The 14,834-nt window shown below is 61.2% G+C and overlaps 1 protein-coding gene across 1 annotated transcript; it reads left to right on the top strand.

Annotated features, from left to right (window-relative positions):
- The first annotated feature begins 2,382 nt into the window (after positions 1–2,382).
- SLC4A9 (solute carrier family 4 member 9) lies at positions 2,383–14,224 on the top strand. Its single transcript, XM_030957172.1, has 21 exons — positions 2,383–2,651; positions 4,093–4,253; positions 4,463–4,612; positions 4,727–4,788; positions 4,887–5,044; positions 6,660–6,744; positions 7,021–7,175; positions 7,751–7,867; positions 8,047–8,221; positions 8,450–8,583; positions 8,698–8,969; positions 9,654–9,706; positions 9,801–9,983; positions 10,105–10,218; positions 10,840–11,001; positions 11,146–11,324; positions 11,467–11,539; positions 12,447–12,515; positions 13,422–13,595; positions 13,911–14,057; positions 14,174–14,224. Exons 1-21 carry the CDS (start codon positions 2,383–2,385, stop codon positions 14,222–14,224), a joined length of 2,943 nt encoding a protein of 980 aa, XP_030813032.1.
- The last annotated feature ends 610 nt before the right edge of the window (positions 14,225–14,834 follow it).

The following is a 14,834-nucleotide window of genomic DNA, read 5'->3' as shown; positions in this document are numbered from 1 at the left end:
GGGAAAGTGAGGCCCCAGCCAGGGGGAGAGGAGGGGGATCCCTATGGTTCCCGTGGCCCCAGACCCTGGCTGGAAGATGGCCGAGGCAGCCCGAGGGTGCTGGGAGAGCGAGTGCACCTCACAAGAGGAGCATCAGGTGAGAGGCAGCCCCTCAGGAGTCAGGGCTGTACCTCTTCCTGGCCTTTGGGATGGGATGACCCTCAGAAAGGGGACAGACTGCCAGCCATGTGCCACTGCATCAGCGGTGGGCCGGAGATGTGGTGGCAATCTAAGATAGCAGCAGAGACCCTTTCTGTCCCCAAGGCCCCATTTGTGCCCCTATGCTCCCCAAGTGATTGAGTCACAGCCTCATCTCACAACACCCCCCAGCCAGCCAATGTCCTTGTCCCTGTCCCAGCCTGTTGTGTTTGGGCACTGCCAGAGCTTCCCCATGTCCTTCACCATGCTGGCAACTGTGTGCTGTGTTTGGCCCCATCCTCAGCACAGGTGACAGCACAAAAAATGTCACTGACATCAGTGCCAGGTGAGTGCAGGGTCCTGCCCCAGATCTCCTTTGGGCCAGCAGAGGCCCCTGGTTGGTTCCTCGAGGTCCCAAGCCCCCAGCCCATGGCTGGTTTGGGCTCAGCTAGGCATGAGCAAATATTCCTGTCATTGTTGTTGCTGTCTCCAAGGAATACCACCGGATCTGGCACCCCCCCGCTCACACCCTCCTTCTTGCTCAGACTTGACTTTTGCAATTGTTTGCTGGATGTTTTTCCTTCCGCCTCCCCCGGCCATCAGGAGCCCAAAGCCTTTGGCAGTGGAGGGAGGTGGTGGCACAGGCGAGAGGCTGTGTCCCTGGGCAGTCCTGCACACTGGCTCCTGGGGAGGCCCCCAGGTTAGGATGGAATTTTTTGCCCCTGCCAGGCCCCACCACGTCCCCAAGGCCGGGCTGGGCGTGTGCGGGCAGTGTATGAGGGCAGCATTTGCCAGCTGCCCTGGCACCTCGGGAGAGGGAGGCACCAGCTCACGTCAGCTGGCACAGAGGACTGGCAGCGGGCAAGGGGGGGATGTGTGCAGGCTGCTGACCTGCCCTGCCTCTGCTTCCTGCATCTGCCTCCTGCTGCCTCTTCCCCTCTGCCTCCCACAGTCTGTCATGACCCCTTCCCACCTCCTGCAGCCCCTCACAGCCTCCCTGCCTGTGCCTGCTGCCAGTCATGCCCCATCTCTCCCTCACAGGAGTGGGAGGTGAACCTCAGGAAGGTTTGGGTGCCTCAGGACATCCCTGATCCTCTTTATCGATGGGTCCTTCTGCCAGGGGTCTCCCCATGGTTCCCACCCCAGCTAAGGGCACCCCTGCACACACCGTGGCACCCGCTGGTATCACAGAGCAAACAGCCTGGACATCCTGGGCCAGACCCTCGGCCTCAGTTCCTGCCAGGCAGGTACAGGACCTCAGGAACCCACGCTCCCACCCGCCCTTCTCCAAACGTGACTCTGCCATGGTGGTGCCTGGCCCCGCTCCAGCTGCTCCTGGGGCTGGATCCTGCCGTGTCCAGCGGGCTCCAGTTCAGCCGGCCGGTGCCGGACCGCGGCTGTTTGCCGTGCCGCCGCCGTGTTTGCGGTGCCGCCGCCGTGTTTGCGGTGCCGCCGCCGTGTTTGCAGTGCACACAGCCGCGGTTTGTTCCCGGGGGCCGAGCGGTGGCCGTGGCGGTGGGCACGGCATGGGCACAGCGAGCACCGTGGCTGCTCTCTGCTGGCAGCGCTGTGCAGGCCCTGCCATGTCCCTGTCCCTGCAGGGTGCTGCGGCTGTGCCCACGTCCTTCCCCCTCCATCCGCTCACACAGAAGCCTCCTAAACAGCAGCACAGTCCCGGAGCCCTCCCAGCCCTTTCCGTCAGCCCCGACATTGGCAGCCTCTTATTTCCCCACTCTGGATTTGCTCAGCGGTGCCACATCCTTCCCCAGAGCATGTCCCCATATCCTCTTTCCCAGGAGGAGCTGCCATGGGCTGTGTCACCCCTCCTGCCATGGGCACAGCATCCTTGCACAGGCACAGATACTGCCACCAGCTCTCCAGGGCTGGCCCTGCCACCCCCTCAGCGCCTTGCAGGTGCAGACAGGGCCGGGAGCACACGAATGCTGTCCACCCGGGTCACTGCAGGAGGCAGGTGGGTCCCCAGGTCCCTGGCCCAGGTGGGCAGCTGGACATGGCAGGACACAACCATACTGGGACCAGTGGGGCTGGCCCTGCTGTTTTGGGATGCTTGTTTTGGGCTTGGCTCCTGTGTATTGGTTTGTGGCCAGTTTAAACCAGCTCACAGCTGTTATAAGGTGTGGGATGAGTGGGATCCTGTGAGTGCTGGAGGGGAGCTCACGCCTGTGGCTGCCGGTGCCTGTAGCCATGCGAGCCCACATGCCCGCGGCGGGTGGCCCGGCTCTCCGGGCAGCAGACAGCGACTCACAGCCCAGACTGGAGTGCAGCAACTCCGGAGCTCCCTCCCAGGCTTTCGGCTGCAGCATCTTCCCCTCCAGCACGGCCACAGCGGCCCGGCGAGCTGGTGCCGCCCTGCAGTGGGAGGAGAGGGGGGACGTCACTTGCCCGCTGCTCTTCATCCAGCTCAACCAGCTCCTCAGCACCCCGGCGGGGCCTGAGTGGAGGGAGATGGCCAGGTAGGCACAGCTGCGAGAGCCAGGCTGCTGGGCCACGCTTTGGGAGCCCAGGGCATGTCCCAGCCTCAGCCCCAAGGCAGGGCTCTGCCCCGCCAGTGCCCAGCTGGGCTGACAATTTCACGGCAGAGGGCAGGATGTCAGGCAGGCCAGGCTCAGCGCCCTTCCTCCTGCTCCTCTCTGTTGCCTCTCCAAGGCTCCGGCGCTGGGGCTGGGATGTCCCCGTGCCCCCCGGCAGAGGCACAGGGACACGGCAGTCTGGGGACAGCAATGGGTTTTCACCCGGGGTCGGAGTGTCTGTGGGACCAAAGCCGCCGGGCTGCGGCTCTTCCCGGCAGCCAGCCCCGCACGCCGCCCCCGGCAGGAGCCCGCAGTGCCGGGGCACGCTCTGCCCGGGCAGCGCCCACCCACGGGGACAAAGGGAAGCTCTGTCTGTGCCCCGCGTTAAAATATTTGGCACGGCCCGAGCGTGAAAACAGCTCAAGACACTTCTGTTCTGACTCCAGCAAGCGTTGCTAATGGCAGGGCCTCCCCCAGCCCCGGCCCAGCTGGGGGAATGGATGGGCTGGGAGCAGCCCGGCAGAAAATGACTGGGGGTGCTGGTGGGTGACAGATAGGACATGAGCCAGCACCGTGCACTGGCAGCCCAGAAAGGTGAGTGTGTCCTGGGCTGCACCACGGGCAGCAGGGTGAGCAGGGGGTGCTCCCCTGTGCTCTGTTCTGCTCTGGGGAGTCCCCCTTGGGGCATCACATCCAGCTCCTGTTGAAGCACATCCAAAGGAAACCACGGAAATTATTCAAAGGCTGGAACAGCTCTGCTATGGAGACAGGATGAGAGAGGCGGGGTGTTGTTTAGCCTGGAGAAGACAAAACTCAGGGGAGACCTCAGACCCTCTTCCAGTGCCTAAAGGGGCTGTAAGAGAGCTGGAGAGGGACTTTGGACATGGGACTGGAGTGACAGCAGAAGCAGGAATGTCTTCCCAATGCCAGAGATCAGTGTTAGATGGAATATTGGAAAAAAATTCTTTCCTGTGAGGGTGGTGAGGCACAGATTGCTCAGAGAAGCTGTGGCTGCCCCATCCCTGGAAGTGTCCCAAGCCAGGCTGGAAGGGGCTTGGAGCAACCTGGAATAGTGGAAGGTGTCCCTGCCCATGGTGGAGGGCCTGGAATAAGGTGAGCTTTAAGGTCCCTTCAAACCTGAACCATCCTGTCACCTCATCATGGAATTCCCCTGATCAGACCTTGGAGAGGTGTGGGTCTGCAGGAATGGGGACGTGACCACCTTGTCTGTCCAGCTGCCCCTACACCATGAACCAACCGCAGGCCCCTCTGAGCCACCCAAACCCCTCCCTGCCAGTGCCAGCTCCAGGCTAAGCTCAAAGATAGACCCAGACTTTACACAGGGCACAGGGCCTGCCACTGACCCCCACATCTCCCTGGACAGGTGGATCAAGTTTGAGGAGAAGGTGGAGGATGGTGGGGAGCGCTGGAGTGCACCCCATGTCCCAGCTCTGCCCCTGCACAGCCTCTTCCAGCTGAGGACATGCTTGCAGAAGGGGACAATGCTCCTGGATCTGGATGCCACCAGTTTCAAGGAAATAATTGGTACATGGGTAATGCAAATGTCATCTCCCAGGATGGGCTGGTCACCAGAGAGAGACAGGCCACCAGGAGGTGCCTATAGAGCAGCACTGATGACAGCTGGGTACCTGGGGGGGCTCTCTGCTACTCCAGCTAAGGGGGTTTTCCCCTGGGCAACTCCCCAATGGGCAGTGAACCAGGGCCACTCAGAGCTGTCCCTGTCCCTGATGCAGACAAAGCCCTTTCTGAGCAGCCTGAGGAAGCAGAGCTGCAGCCTGCACTGAGGGAGCGCCTGGCAGCCCTCCTGCTCCTCCAGCCACAGCACCAGCCTACAAAATCCCTGCTGCAGCTCCTTGCTGAGCTTGGTCTCTCTCCCTGCCGAGGTAGGAACCCAGCTGTCCCACCAGGCATCCTCTCACTGCCTCCAGCCAGGGGCAGTACCCATGCTGGCCGTTCAACTGCACAAGGATTTTGCTGCTTCCTCTCTTTCTTTGCAGGGAAAGCCAAGGGCAGATCTGAGCCCAGAACCCAGGTCTCCAAAACACCTCTTAAGGAGCAGGTACAGCAGCATGGAGCTGGGCTGGGAGCAGCTACAGGATCCTGAATGCCCAGCCACAGCATCCTGAGTACCCAGCTGCTGCATCCCTTTGCTTTCAGCTGAGAAACAGATTCAAGAAGAAGGTCCCACCGGGGGCTCAAGCAGCCCACGTTGCAGTCGGGGAAGTTGAATTCCTGGAAAAGCCCTTCACTGCCTTCATTCGCCTCAGGCATGGGGTGTCCCTTGGCTCACTGGCTGAGGTTTCTCTTCCAAGCAGGTAACAGAGCATGGCCGATGGCCCTGTGCCCTCCCCCATCCCTGTCTCCCCATTTCCTCCCACACCAGACAAGGCTTTGCTTGTCCAAAGCAAAGGGAATGGCAGCCAGTGCCACAGGCAGTCCCAGATTCCTGTCTCGCTGCTTCCCCTCCTGCTTCTCCCAGCTCCTTAGGAGCACTCCAGGATGGGCTGAGTGTGGAGCATCTGTTGGGCAGCCTGGAAGGGACATCCCCAGGGTCATTCCCACTGGGCTCTGCATTCCCTGTCCTCAGCTGGCTCTGGATGCTCTCCACCTACTGCCGGGAGCGGGATGCAGATTTTTAGGAGACTCCTGTCCTCCCGCTGCTCTCCTGAGTGCTGAGACGGGGTGGGCGGAGAGCAGCAGGGCAGGAGGTCCCCATGGTCTCCCCGTGGCTCAGGAATGCATCCTCCAAAGCCGTGAGGGGAAACGGGCAGTGAAGCCTACCACGGGCAGTGCGCCTTCAGCTGGGGACTTCTTCGGAAGTGCGCGGAGGAAGCAGGCGGGGATCAGGAGGGACATTGCCACCTCCTGGTCACTCTGCCCAGAGCACCCGTCCCCAGGAGCTGGGAGGAGCAGGACAGACACCGACCCACCGCTGCTCTCTCCTCCGCGGGAGCTGGGCGGCAAGTCCCCGGGAATGCCCCAGGGTCTCGAAGGTTTCACGATAACCTCCTGCTCTGTATTTTCCTCCCCAAACCGGAGGGCAGGGAGACCTCGCCCCTGCCATCCCTTTGCCCAGGGTGCCATCGCCTTTGCTGGCCATGCCAGGCTGTCCCACAGGTGCAGCCACTGCCTCAGGGCTGTCTCTCATCCAGATCCATCTCTAGGGTCTTATGGTTTTCCCATCGCCTTGGTGCAGCAATCCCATGTGACAACTGTCACCTCTCATCCCTTTGGAGCAGGCTCCAGAGGCCTCCAGCATCTTGGGGTTCTCTCAAGTCCCACTTGAACGGCCAGAGGAGTTTCCCTGCCCCCTCTCTGGGGGTTTGCTCAGAGTACAGTCACTGGAACTGCTTGACAATCTCAGGCTTTCAGGACTGTAACCATTCCTGCCACCTTTGGAAAGGTGTGGAGGATTTGTGTGGATTGTCCCCCTGGAGATTTTGCACCATCCTCTCAATTGTGGGATTTTTACCATATTTTATCAAGGGCTCTGAGCTCTCTTTCCAGTGTCCTCCCATGTCCCCAGAGTCCTGTCAAACCTGCTGCCTGTGCTGCTGGCAAACTCTCCCTCCCTAACACACCAGCATCCTGCCTGCGAGAAACATTCCCAAGAAAATGATGCCACAGACACCTCCAGCTGAGGATTTCTCGTCTTCTGTCCCAAAGACCTGTTCCCCCACACCTCCCAATCTGGATTTCTGCAGACCCTTGTGATCCAGCCAGGCTCCTGGTGTCCCATGGTATCTGTGAAGTTGCCATGCAGTGGCAGCAGATATTTCAGACATGTGTCTTGTCTTCTGCCCCCAACCCCACTTTTAGGGTGGCAGAAGCCCCCAGGGCTGCCCAGCCCCCATCCCCACAGTCCCCCCCTGAGAGAGGCATCCCCTGGAGGGGAGAGGGCTGCTCTGGAGATGTGCTGTCTTGCCACAGGTTCCTCTTCATCCTGCTGGGGCCCCCCAGAGTGAAAGCCTACCACGAGGTTGGCAGGGCCATGGCCACTCTGCTGACAGATGAGGTGAGCCTGGCACAGCAGCCAGGGGTGGGATGGGCCTGGAATGGGGACACCAGGACTTCTCTGCAGGCTGCAGTGGAGGGCAGAGGATGGGGCAAGCTGGTGGCCTCCCTTGCCCAGGGTAAAAAACCAAAGGCTTGGGTGGGTTTGCAGGATATAGGGCCCCTGCTGCCCTGAAATAGGAGGGTTTGTTTCCTGGTGATGGCTGCAGGCTGGGAGGAAGGTTCCAAGTGGATGAATGCAGGGACATGGTGGCTAAACCACAGCATCTCCCCACAGCTCTTCCAAAGAGTTGCCCGGCAGGCTGAGCACCGAGAGGACCTCATGGCAGGGATAGAAGCGTTCCTGGATGAGCTGGTTGTGCTTCCTCCTGGGAAATGGGACCCTGGTGCCCGAATTCCTCCGCCAAGCCATCTGCCAGCTCCACGCAGGAGGTGGGCTGAAGAGAGGGCACCCCAATTCCTGCCAGCCCCTCTGCAGGCTCCTGCAGGGATACCTCTGTCTGTGACACTGGAACCTCTGTCTCCATGGGATGAAGCTGCCCAGGAGCCAGGGGGTTCCTCCCAGCCAAGCCCCTCCACAGGTCCCTGCTTTGGTCCCCCTGCTCTTAGTCCTGCTGTCCCACCTGGCAGTGGATGGCAAATCCCCTCCAAAGGGAGCTGATGGAAACACTGGGATGCAGCTCTTACATGTGAAACTCAGCCTCTGAGCAGGACACCCTAGGCTCTGCCCAGCTCCTCCACTAAAACCAGTCCCGCAAGGGCTGGCTCCAGAGCTTGCCAGAGGAAATCATGGTTCAGTTGGAAAAAAACCTTTAGATGATCATCATCTGCCATATCTCCTCCTCTTCCTGATCTTTCTCCTCTCCATTATCAGGGGATGCACAAGCCCTGTTTGCACCCCTGTCCTCTCTCCATTCTCCCTTTCCTGTCCTAGTGTCCCCTAAATGCAGCTGGGTCCTGAGGGTCCCAACCTGCAGCCTGTTGTCTCAGGCTCTGCTCTGCCACAGGACTGCTGTGGACCCAGTGGACCAGCAGCCCCATGGAAATGGGGACAAGACAACAGCTGGGGACAGAGCCAGCCCAGGGCACCCACGCTCTGGGGAGGAGCTGCAGAGGACAGGCAGGTCAGTGTCTGCAAGGGCACTGGGAGGTGCAGCAGGTGCTGGATTTGGGGCAGGTCACTGGTTTCTTATGGGACCACCATGTCCAAGCCCCTCTGGGTTCCTGTATCCAGGGGAAGGGACAATCCCTTGCTGTGGGGATTGTCTGTGGGGTCTGCTCTGAGACCTCCATCCCTGCCCAGGCTTTTTGGGGGGCTGCTGCGAGACATCCGGAGGAAGGCACCGTGGTATGGCAGTGACTTCTCCGATGCCCTGCACCCCCAGTGCCTCTCAGCAGTGCTCTACATCTACCTGGCCACAGTCACCAATGCCATCACCTTCGGGGGCATGCTGGGGGATGCAACTGCCAACATGCAGGTCAGTGTGGCCTGGGGGGCCTGGTACCAACCCTGCTCAGCCCAGCCCAGAGAGCCCCTGGGTGCCCAGCTCCTACCAGCATCCCCAGGACATTCTGAGCATTGTCTGAATTCTGCCTCCTTCACCCGTGGTCCCCAGCACTGACCCTGTATTATTCTGTGCTCTGGGGGGGCAGGCCCCCAACCCTCCTCCCTGCCATGTGCCTGGCACCCCTTCCCTGCATTTCAGGGGGTGCTGGAGAGCTTCCTGGGCACAGCCTTTGCTGGTTTCATCTTCTGCCTCTTTTCGGGCCAACCCCTGACCATCCTGAGCAGCACCGGCCCCGTGCTCGTCTTTGAGCGCCTCCTCTTCTCCTTCAGCCAGTGAGTTCAGTGCCAGGGATGGATCCTCAGCCCAGCATCCCCCAGCTGGAGCATGGGCCACCGTCACTCCAGGCAGGGGTCATTGGCAAGGCTTTGAGTCACCCTTTCCCCCAGGGATCACAGCCTGGACTACCTGGAGTTCCGCCTCTGGATTGGGCTCTGGGTGGCTTTTTTTGGAGTGGTGCTGGTGGCCACTGAGGCCAGTCACCTGGTGGGGCACTTCACCCGCTTCACCGAGGAAGGCTTCTGCGCCCTCATCAGCCTGATATTCATCTACGACTCCCTGAAGAAGATGCTGAGCCTGGCAGATGCCTTCCCCATCAACTGGCACTACCGGCTGGACAATGTCACCTCCTACAGCTGCACCTGCAACTTGTCCAGCCCCGGTGAGCCCAAGCAGCCGTGGGCTGGGTGGCTGGGTGGGTGGGGAGCAGGAAGCTGCTGCCCCAGGATGCCACTGGGAACCTGTTTCCTGGCTGGATGGGGGAAGGCACTGGAGGAGGAGGCTGTTTAATTCCATCCTCGCCTGCCTGACCACATTGCAGCGTCCTCCACTTCCCTCCATAGTCTGTCCATCTATTCCTGCCTCCCAGAACTGTCCAGGAGCCAGGGCAGTACATGGATCTAGGATAGCCTTGGCCCATCTCCTGTGCCTCCAGGATGGGGGATGTCAGAGGCTGCAAAAGGACACCTGGATGGGTTCACTCTGCCATTTCCAGCCCAGTCTGTAAATCAGGGGCTGTTTTCTGGGGCTTGAAGTCATGAACCTGGAAATGACATGACTGACACTGACCCTGGAAATGGCACCTGCACCATGTGCCAAAAACATCAGTGCTGGCCAGCTTGGGATCGATGGGGCCTCTGAGTGGTGCTTTAGCCATGCCCTTCACAGGGACATCCCCCCCTTGGTGCTCCCTGGGCATCAACATGCCCCAGGGTCTCAGAGGTCCCATGGGACCCCATCCAGCACCCTGAGCCCTCAGGAAGAGCTTGAGAACCCAGCCTGATGGCAGCATCATCCCAGTCATCCTGATGAAACCTGTACCAATCTGCCTCCCATCACTTTGCAGGTCACAGCTCTGCAGGGAATGACACATCACTGCCTTCACCCCTGGCCTGGCAGGTACAGCCCCTGCTCCCAGGCAGGCAGGAGAGGCCCTGGGCTGAGCCCAGTGTCCATGTGTGACCCCTCCTCACCACCCACCTTGTCCCTGCAGCCTCCTCCCACCCCAGCAGGGCTGAGCAGGACCCAGTGCCTGGATCAAGGTGGGCATCTCCTGGGGACCAGCTGCCAGTATGTGCCCGATGTCACCCTCGTCTCCTTCCTGCTCTTCGGGGGCACCTTCCTCTTCTGCACCGCCCTCAAGCGCTTCAGGAGCAGCCGCTACTTCCCCGTGGGGGTGAGCATCTTTCAGCCACCCCAGTGACATGGCCACCTGTCCCACTGGTGTGGGGACGGCTCTGGGTGCTGCATCCTGCCCCCACCACTGCCAGCCTGGGCCAAGGCCTCTCCACCTGCAGGTGCGGAAGCTGGTGAGCGACTTCGCTGTCATCCTGGCCATCCTCGCCTCCTGCGCTGTGGATGCTCTCCTGGGCCTCGAGACCCCCAAGCTCCTTGTCCCCAGCGAGCTGAAGGTGCCAGCAGGGTGGGCACAGCACTGTCAGGGTGTGGGTCTGTGCCCACCATGGTAGCCACCGCCCTGTGCTGTCACTGTCCTCCCCATCACTGGCTCCAGCCCTACAGGGGTGCAGGCTGCACCACAGCAAATGAGAAAGGGTTGAACAGAGCTGATCCCATGCACTATAAATAACCTGGCTCAGACCTGCACTGTACAGATCACACTGGAGCAAGAGCCACAAGCTCAGCTCCAGGCTTGGGCTACTCACCCTGGGTGTGGAGCAGGGCTGGCAGTGCCCCAGAGCAGCCAGTGCTCACCACCACCACCTCCTCGGGCTCCCCATCATCGCTGCCCAATGCCACCTTTTCCACCTGCTGTCACAGGCACATGCCCAGCTCCTGCCTTGTGGTGTCCAAGAACAACACCCTGCTCTGTCACAGCTTGTGGGGGGCTGGTGGGTCACTCTGTCTAGCAGCATCCCCAGGATGAGTGAGGATGCTCTTCCACCCCCGAGATGGGGCATCCCTGGGTGCCTGAAGGGCTCCAGCCTGGGCACCTGGGGCTGGTCCCATCACCCAACTGCACTGCACACCCCACAAGTGGGTGGCAGCTGCCATGGCCCTTCTGCTCTCCACAGCCCACAAACCCAGCACGGGGCTGGGTCGTTTTCCCCTTTGGAGCCAACCCATGGTGGGTGTGCCTGCTGTCTGCAGTACCTGCTGTCCTTGTCACCATCCTCATTTTCATGGACCAGCAGATCACAGCTGTCATTCTTAACCGCAGGGAGTACAAGCTGCAGGTGAGCAGGGGGACAGGGAAAAGGCAGCACCAGCCAGTGGGGGAGGATCTGGGTCCTGGCTGGGAAGTAGCCAGGGGAAAGCTACCCCAAACTGGCCAGGGAAGTGGGAAGATGCCCCCAGCCCTGCTGCCTGTTCTGCTGCAGAAAGGAGCAGGCTTCCACCTGGACCTCCTCTGCGTCTCCCTCCTGATGGTTGTCACCTCTGTCACTGGCCTCCCCTGGTATGTCTCAGCCACTGTCATCTCCCTGGCACACATGGACAGCCTGAGGAAGGAGAGTGCAACCTCAGCCCCTGGAGAGCACCCCGAGTTCCTGGGCATCAGGTGAACAACCAGCATGAGCTGACCCCTTTCCCTGTGAACATCAAAACTGCACAAAGCAGAGACCCTGGGGCCAGCAGGGCAGGTAGGGGGGTGGGTTCCCAAGGGACCCCGGGCACCTGTGACACCTGTGCTGCACCCACAGGGAGCAGAGGCTGACAGGTCTGGCTGTCTTCATCCTGATGGGAGTCTCTGTCTTCATGGCCCCTGTGCTCAAGGTAGGAAGCCTGGCTGGGGTGGCCTCTTTTCCTAGACAGGGGGTGGCCGTACCCTGCAAGGCTGGAGGTTTCTCACCCCGAGCCCTTGAAGCAGCACAGGAAGCCTGTGTGGCAGGCAGGGAGCTGTGCCCTCTGTGGGTATGGACTGCACCCAGGGTTTGTGTCCAGTGCCCCAGGAGGGCTGGCACACAAAGCACTGTGGCCCCATGTCACCTGCCCATCCTCCCCATGTGCCCTGGGGTCCTTGTGCTCCCCAAACATGCCCCAGCACTACCTCTCCCGACTGCCATGTGGATGACCTGGCTGCTGCTGGCTTTCACCTGCTGCCACTGCCACGCTGGGAAAAACCCCTCCAGTGGCCCTGCATTACCCATGGGCAGGCAGGAGGTCTCTTTTCCTCCACCTCTTTCCTCACCTCTGAGGCTGGTCTCATACAGCCTTTGATAGAGGGTCCTCCCAGCATCCTCACCTCCCAGCTGGAATTCATGGAAGAACTGCTAGATGGATCAGGAATTGGCTGGATGGTCATGTCCAGAGGTTTACAGTCACTAGACCAATGTCCAAATAGAAATGAGTAACAAGTGGTGTCTGCCCAGTAGGAACACTTGAAAAATACTGTTAAATATCTCCATCAAAGACATAGACAACAAGATGGAGCACATTTGCAGATGGCACCAAGCTGAGGTGCAGTGACACCCCTGGGGGCTGAGATGCCATTCAAAGGGACCATGGAGGACATGGCTCATGTGAACCTCAAGTACTGATGCCAATAAGGCCAGGCTGGGCTGCTGGGAATAAAGGAGGCACAGCCTGTGGACACACACATAGGCTTTTACAGGAGAGGGCACTGAGCAGGCACAGACCCCAGGAGAGTGCCCTGCTGATGTCCAACCCCACTGCCTTGCAGCACATCCCGATGCCGGTGCTGTATGGGGTGTTCCTGCACATGGGGGTGACGGCCCTGAACAGCATCCAGGTGAGGGAGGGAGAGAGGGCTGCACTGGGAGGGGGTGCTTTGTTTTTGGTGCTTTTGGGTGGGGAGGAGGGGCTGTTCTCAGCAACAGCTGCCACTGCACAGCAGAGCCTGGATTTCAGCTCTCTGTGGTGTACAGCCTGGCACAGAGCTGTCTCCCACCAGGCCCAGGACAAGGAGGGAGAGGAGGGACCTTTCCAGGGCAAAGGAAAGGGAAAAGGAGGGCTCTGGGATGCTGAGGAGCAGCAGAGACTTGTGCACTGCTGGATCAAGGGGTTTGGGAGAAGTGGGACCAGTGGATAACACAGACTTGCTCTCAAAGCCACAGGGACTTCCTCACCTGGGAGCTGCAGGCAGAGCTGGGACAGGACAATCCTTTGGTTCTGGTGTTGCTGCTCATGTGCCAGTTCTCTTCTCCCGAGAAACCAACAGAGGGAAAGAAAAAAATCCCTATTCCAGAATTATCTACACCACTTTTTCCTCTAAATAGTACAGTTTCCTTGCAATTACCCTGCTCTAGATGACAGGCTGGGAAACTCCCACCCTCCCTCTGCTTGGGAAACCCAGAGCTGTGCTCTGGAGGAGGCTGCAGCAGTTTCCTGTGAAGTGAGGGGGATCAAGGGGTGTCATCTCTCAATTAACCCTGTGAGGGCAGCTAGAGTCCTCTCTGTCCTTTCCAGAGGTCTGCCTGGAACACGCTCCCCTGGCCTGGGGTGACAGTGGCACCAGGTCTTACAGAGAAACTCACTGGCCCGGGCATCAGCTGGGGGTCAGCACAGAGGCCAGGAGGGCTGCAGGGCAGAAATGGCAGTGGAACCCCATCCTGCCGGCCCTAATCTCAACAGGGAGGGGGTGAGAGCTGCCCAGGAACTGCCGAGGTGTGACCCACCTGCCATCCTGTCACTGCAGCTCACGGACCGTGTGCGGCTGCTCCTGATGCCAGCCAAGCACCAGCCAGACCTCGCCTACCTGCGCCACGTGCCCCTGCGCCGGGTGCACCTCTTCACCACCATCCAGCTGCTCTGCCTGGCCCTGCTCTGGCTCCTCAAGTCCACCGTGGCCGCTATCATTTTCCCAGTGATGGTATGACCCCTCTGGAATCGGCGGCACTGCTTTGGGCTGGGCTGGCTGCTGCCCACCCCGGCCCCGAGCATCACCGGGCCCGGCACGGTCCTTTGGGAGGGGACATGAGCGGGTGGCTTTGCCACCAGCCTTCAACCCCTGCTCTGGGCCGTGGGGCTGTCACCAGGGGCTGAGTGACACCGTTGGGCAAGTAGGGCCGGGAAGGGTGACAGGCCAGCACCGTGGCATCTCCGAGGGTGGCAGAGGTGTGTGACAGAGAGACGCTGGCTGTCCCCCGGCCCCAGCGGTGCTGACCCGAGCCTGGGCCGGCCGCAGCTGCTGGCGCTGGTGGGGATCCGCAAGGGGCTGGAGCGCATCTTCTCCCGGCACGACCTGAGCTGGCTGGACGGGCCCCTGCCCGCGCCGGGGGCGGCGGGGACACAGCCCCGGGAGCGGCCGGAGCAGGGGGGCGCAGCCGAGGAGGTCGGTGCTGCCCTGGGAGCCGCGCTCGGCCACAGCCGCCCCGGGGCCGAACCGCTGGCGCGGGACCGCCCCGGGTGGGCGCGGTGCGGGCCCATTAACCCCTGCTCCCCCCACAGTGCGAGCCGATGCAGCGCCCGGGAGCGCAGATCAACCTGTCCGTGAACTAGGCCGGCCGGGCCGGGGCTGAGCGGGGCCATCGCTCCGGGCCGGGGAAGCGGGACCGAGACCCCCGGGCGTGACCGAGACCCCCGGGGGACACCGAGACCCCCGGGCCACGTGGCCGCGCGGTGACGTCACGGCGGGCGTGGCCGCTGGAGCGGAGAGCCAGGGCGCCCAACCTATGGCGGCCCGCTGCCGCGAGGGGGCGGGGCCATGGAGAAGGCGTGCCCTTTGCTTTGATTGGCAGCTCCGTGACCCAATCACTACTCGGGACAGGCGGGCGTGTGACGGTGCCTCGCGCTGACGGAGTCCTTCAGATGGGTTCGAAGGGGAGGCGGGCCTCAGGCATGCAGAAGCCAATTGGAAGACGCCAGACGCCGGGCGTTGTGAGCGATGTACCTTTCGACCAATCAAAACCGTGATTCCTGAATGCGCTTTGATCGACAGGTCGCTCGCCCCATCGGCGCCCGCAGCTCCGCCGAGGCACATGATTGATATCCCGGAGAGCCAATCATAGCTCGGAAATTTCAGGAAGCGAGGCCGGGCGAGAGGGGCGGGGCGGCGCACTCTTACCGCCTCGGCGTGCGCTCTCAGGGCAGCATGCTGGGAGCGCGTGAC

This window comes from Camarhynchus parvulus, chromosome 13 (genome assembly GCF_901933205.1).
Source record: "Camarhynchus parvulus chromosome 13, STF_HiC, whole genome shotgun sequence".
NCBI lineage: Eukaryota > Metazoa > Chordata > Aves > Passeriformes > Thraupidae > Camarhynchus > Camarhynchus parvulus.
This window is presented reverse-complemented; position numbering and strand designations above follow the sequence as displayed.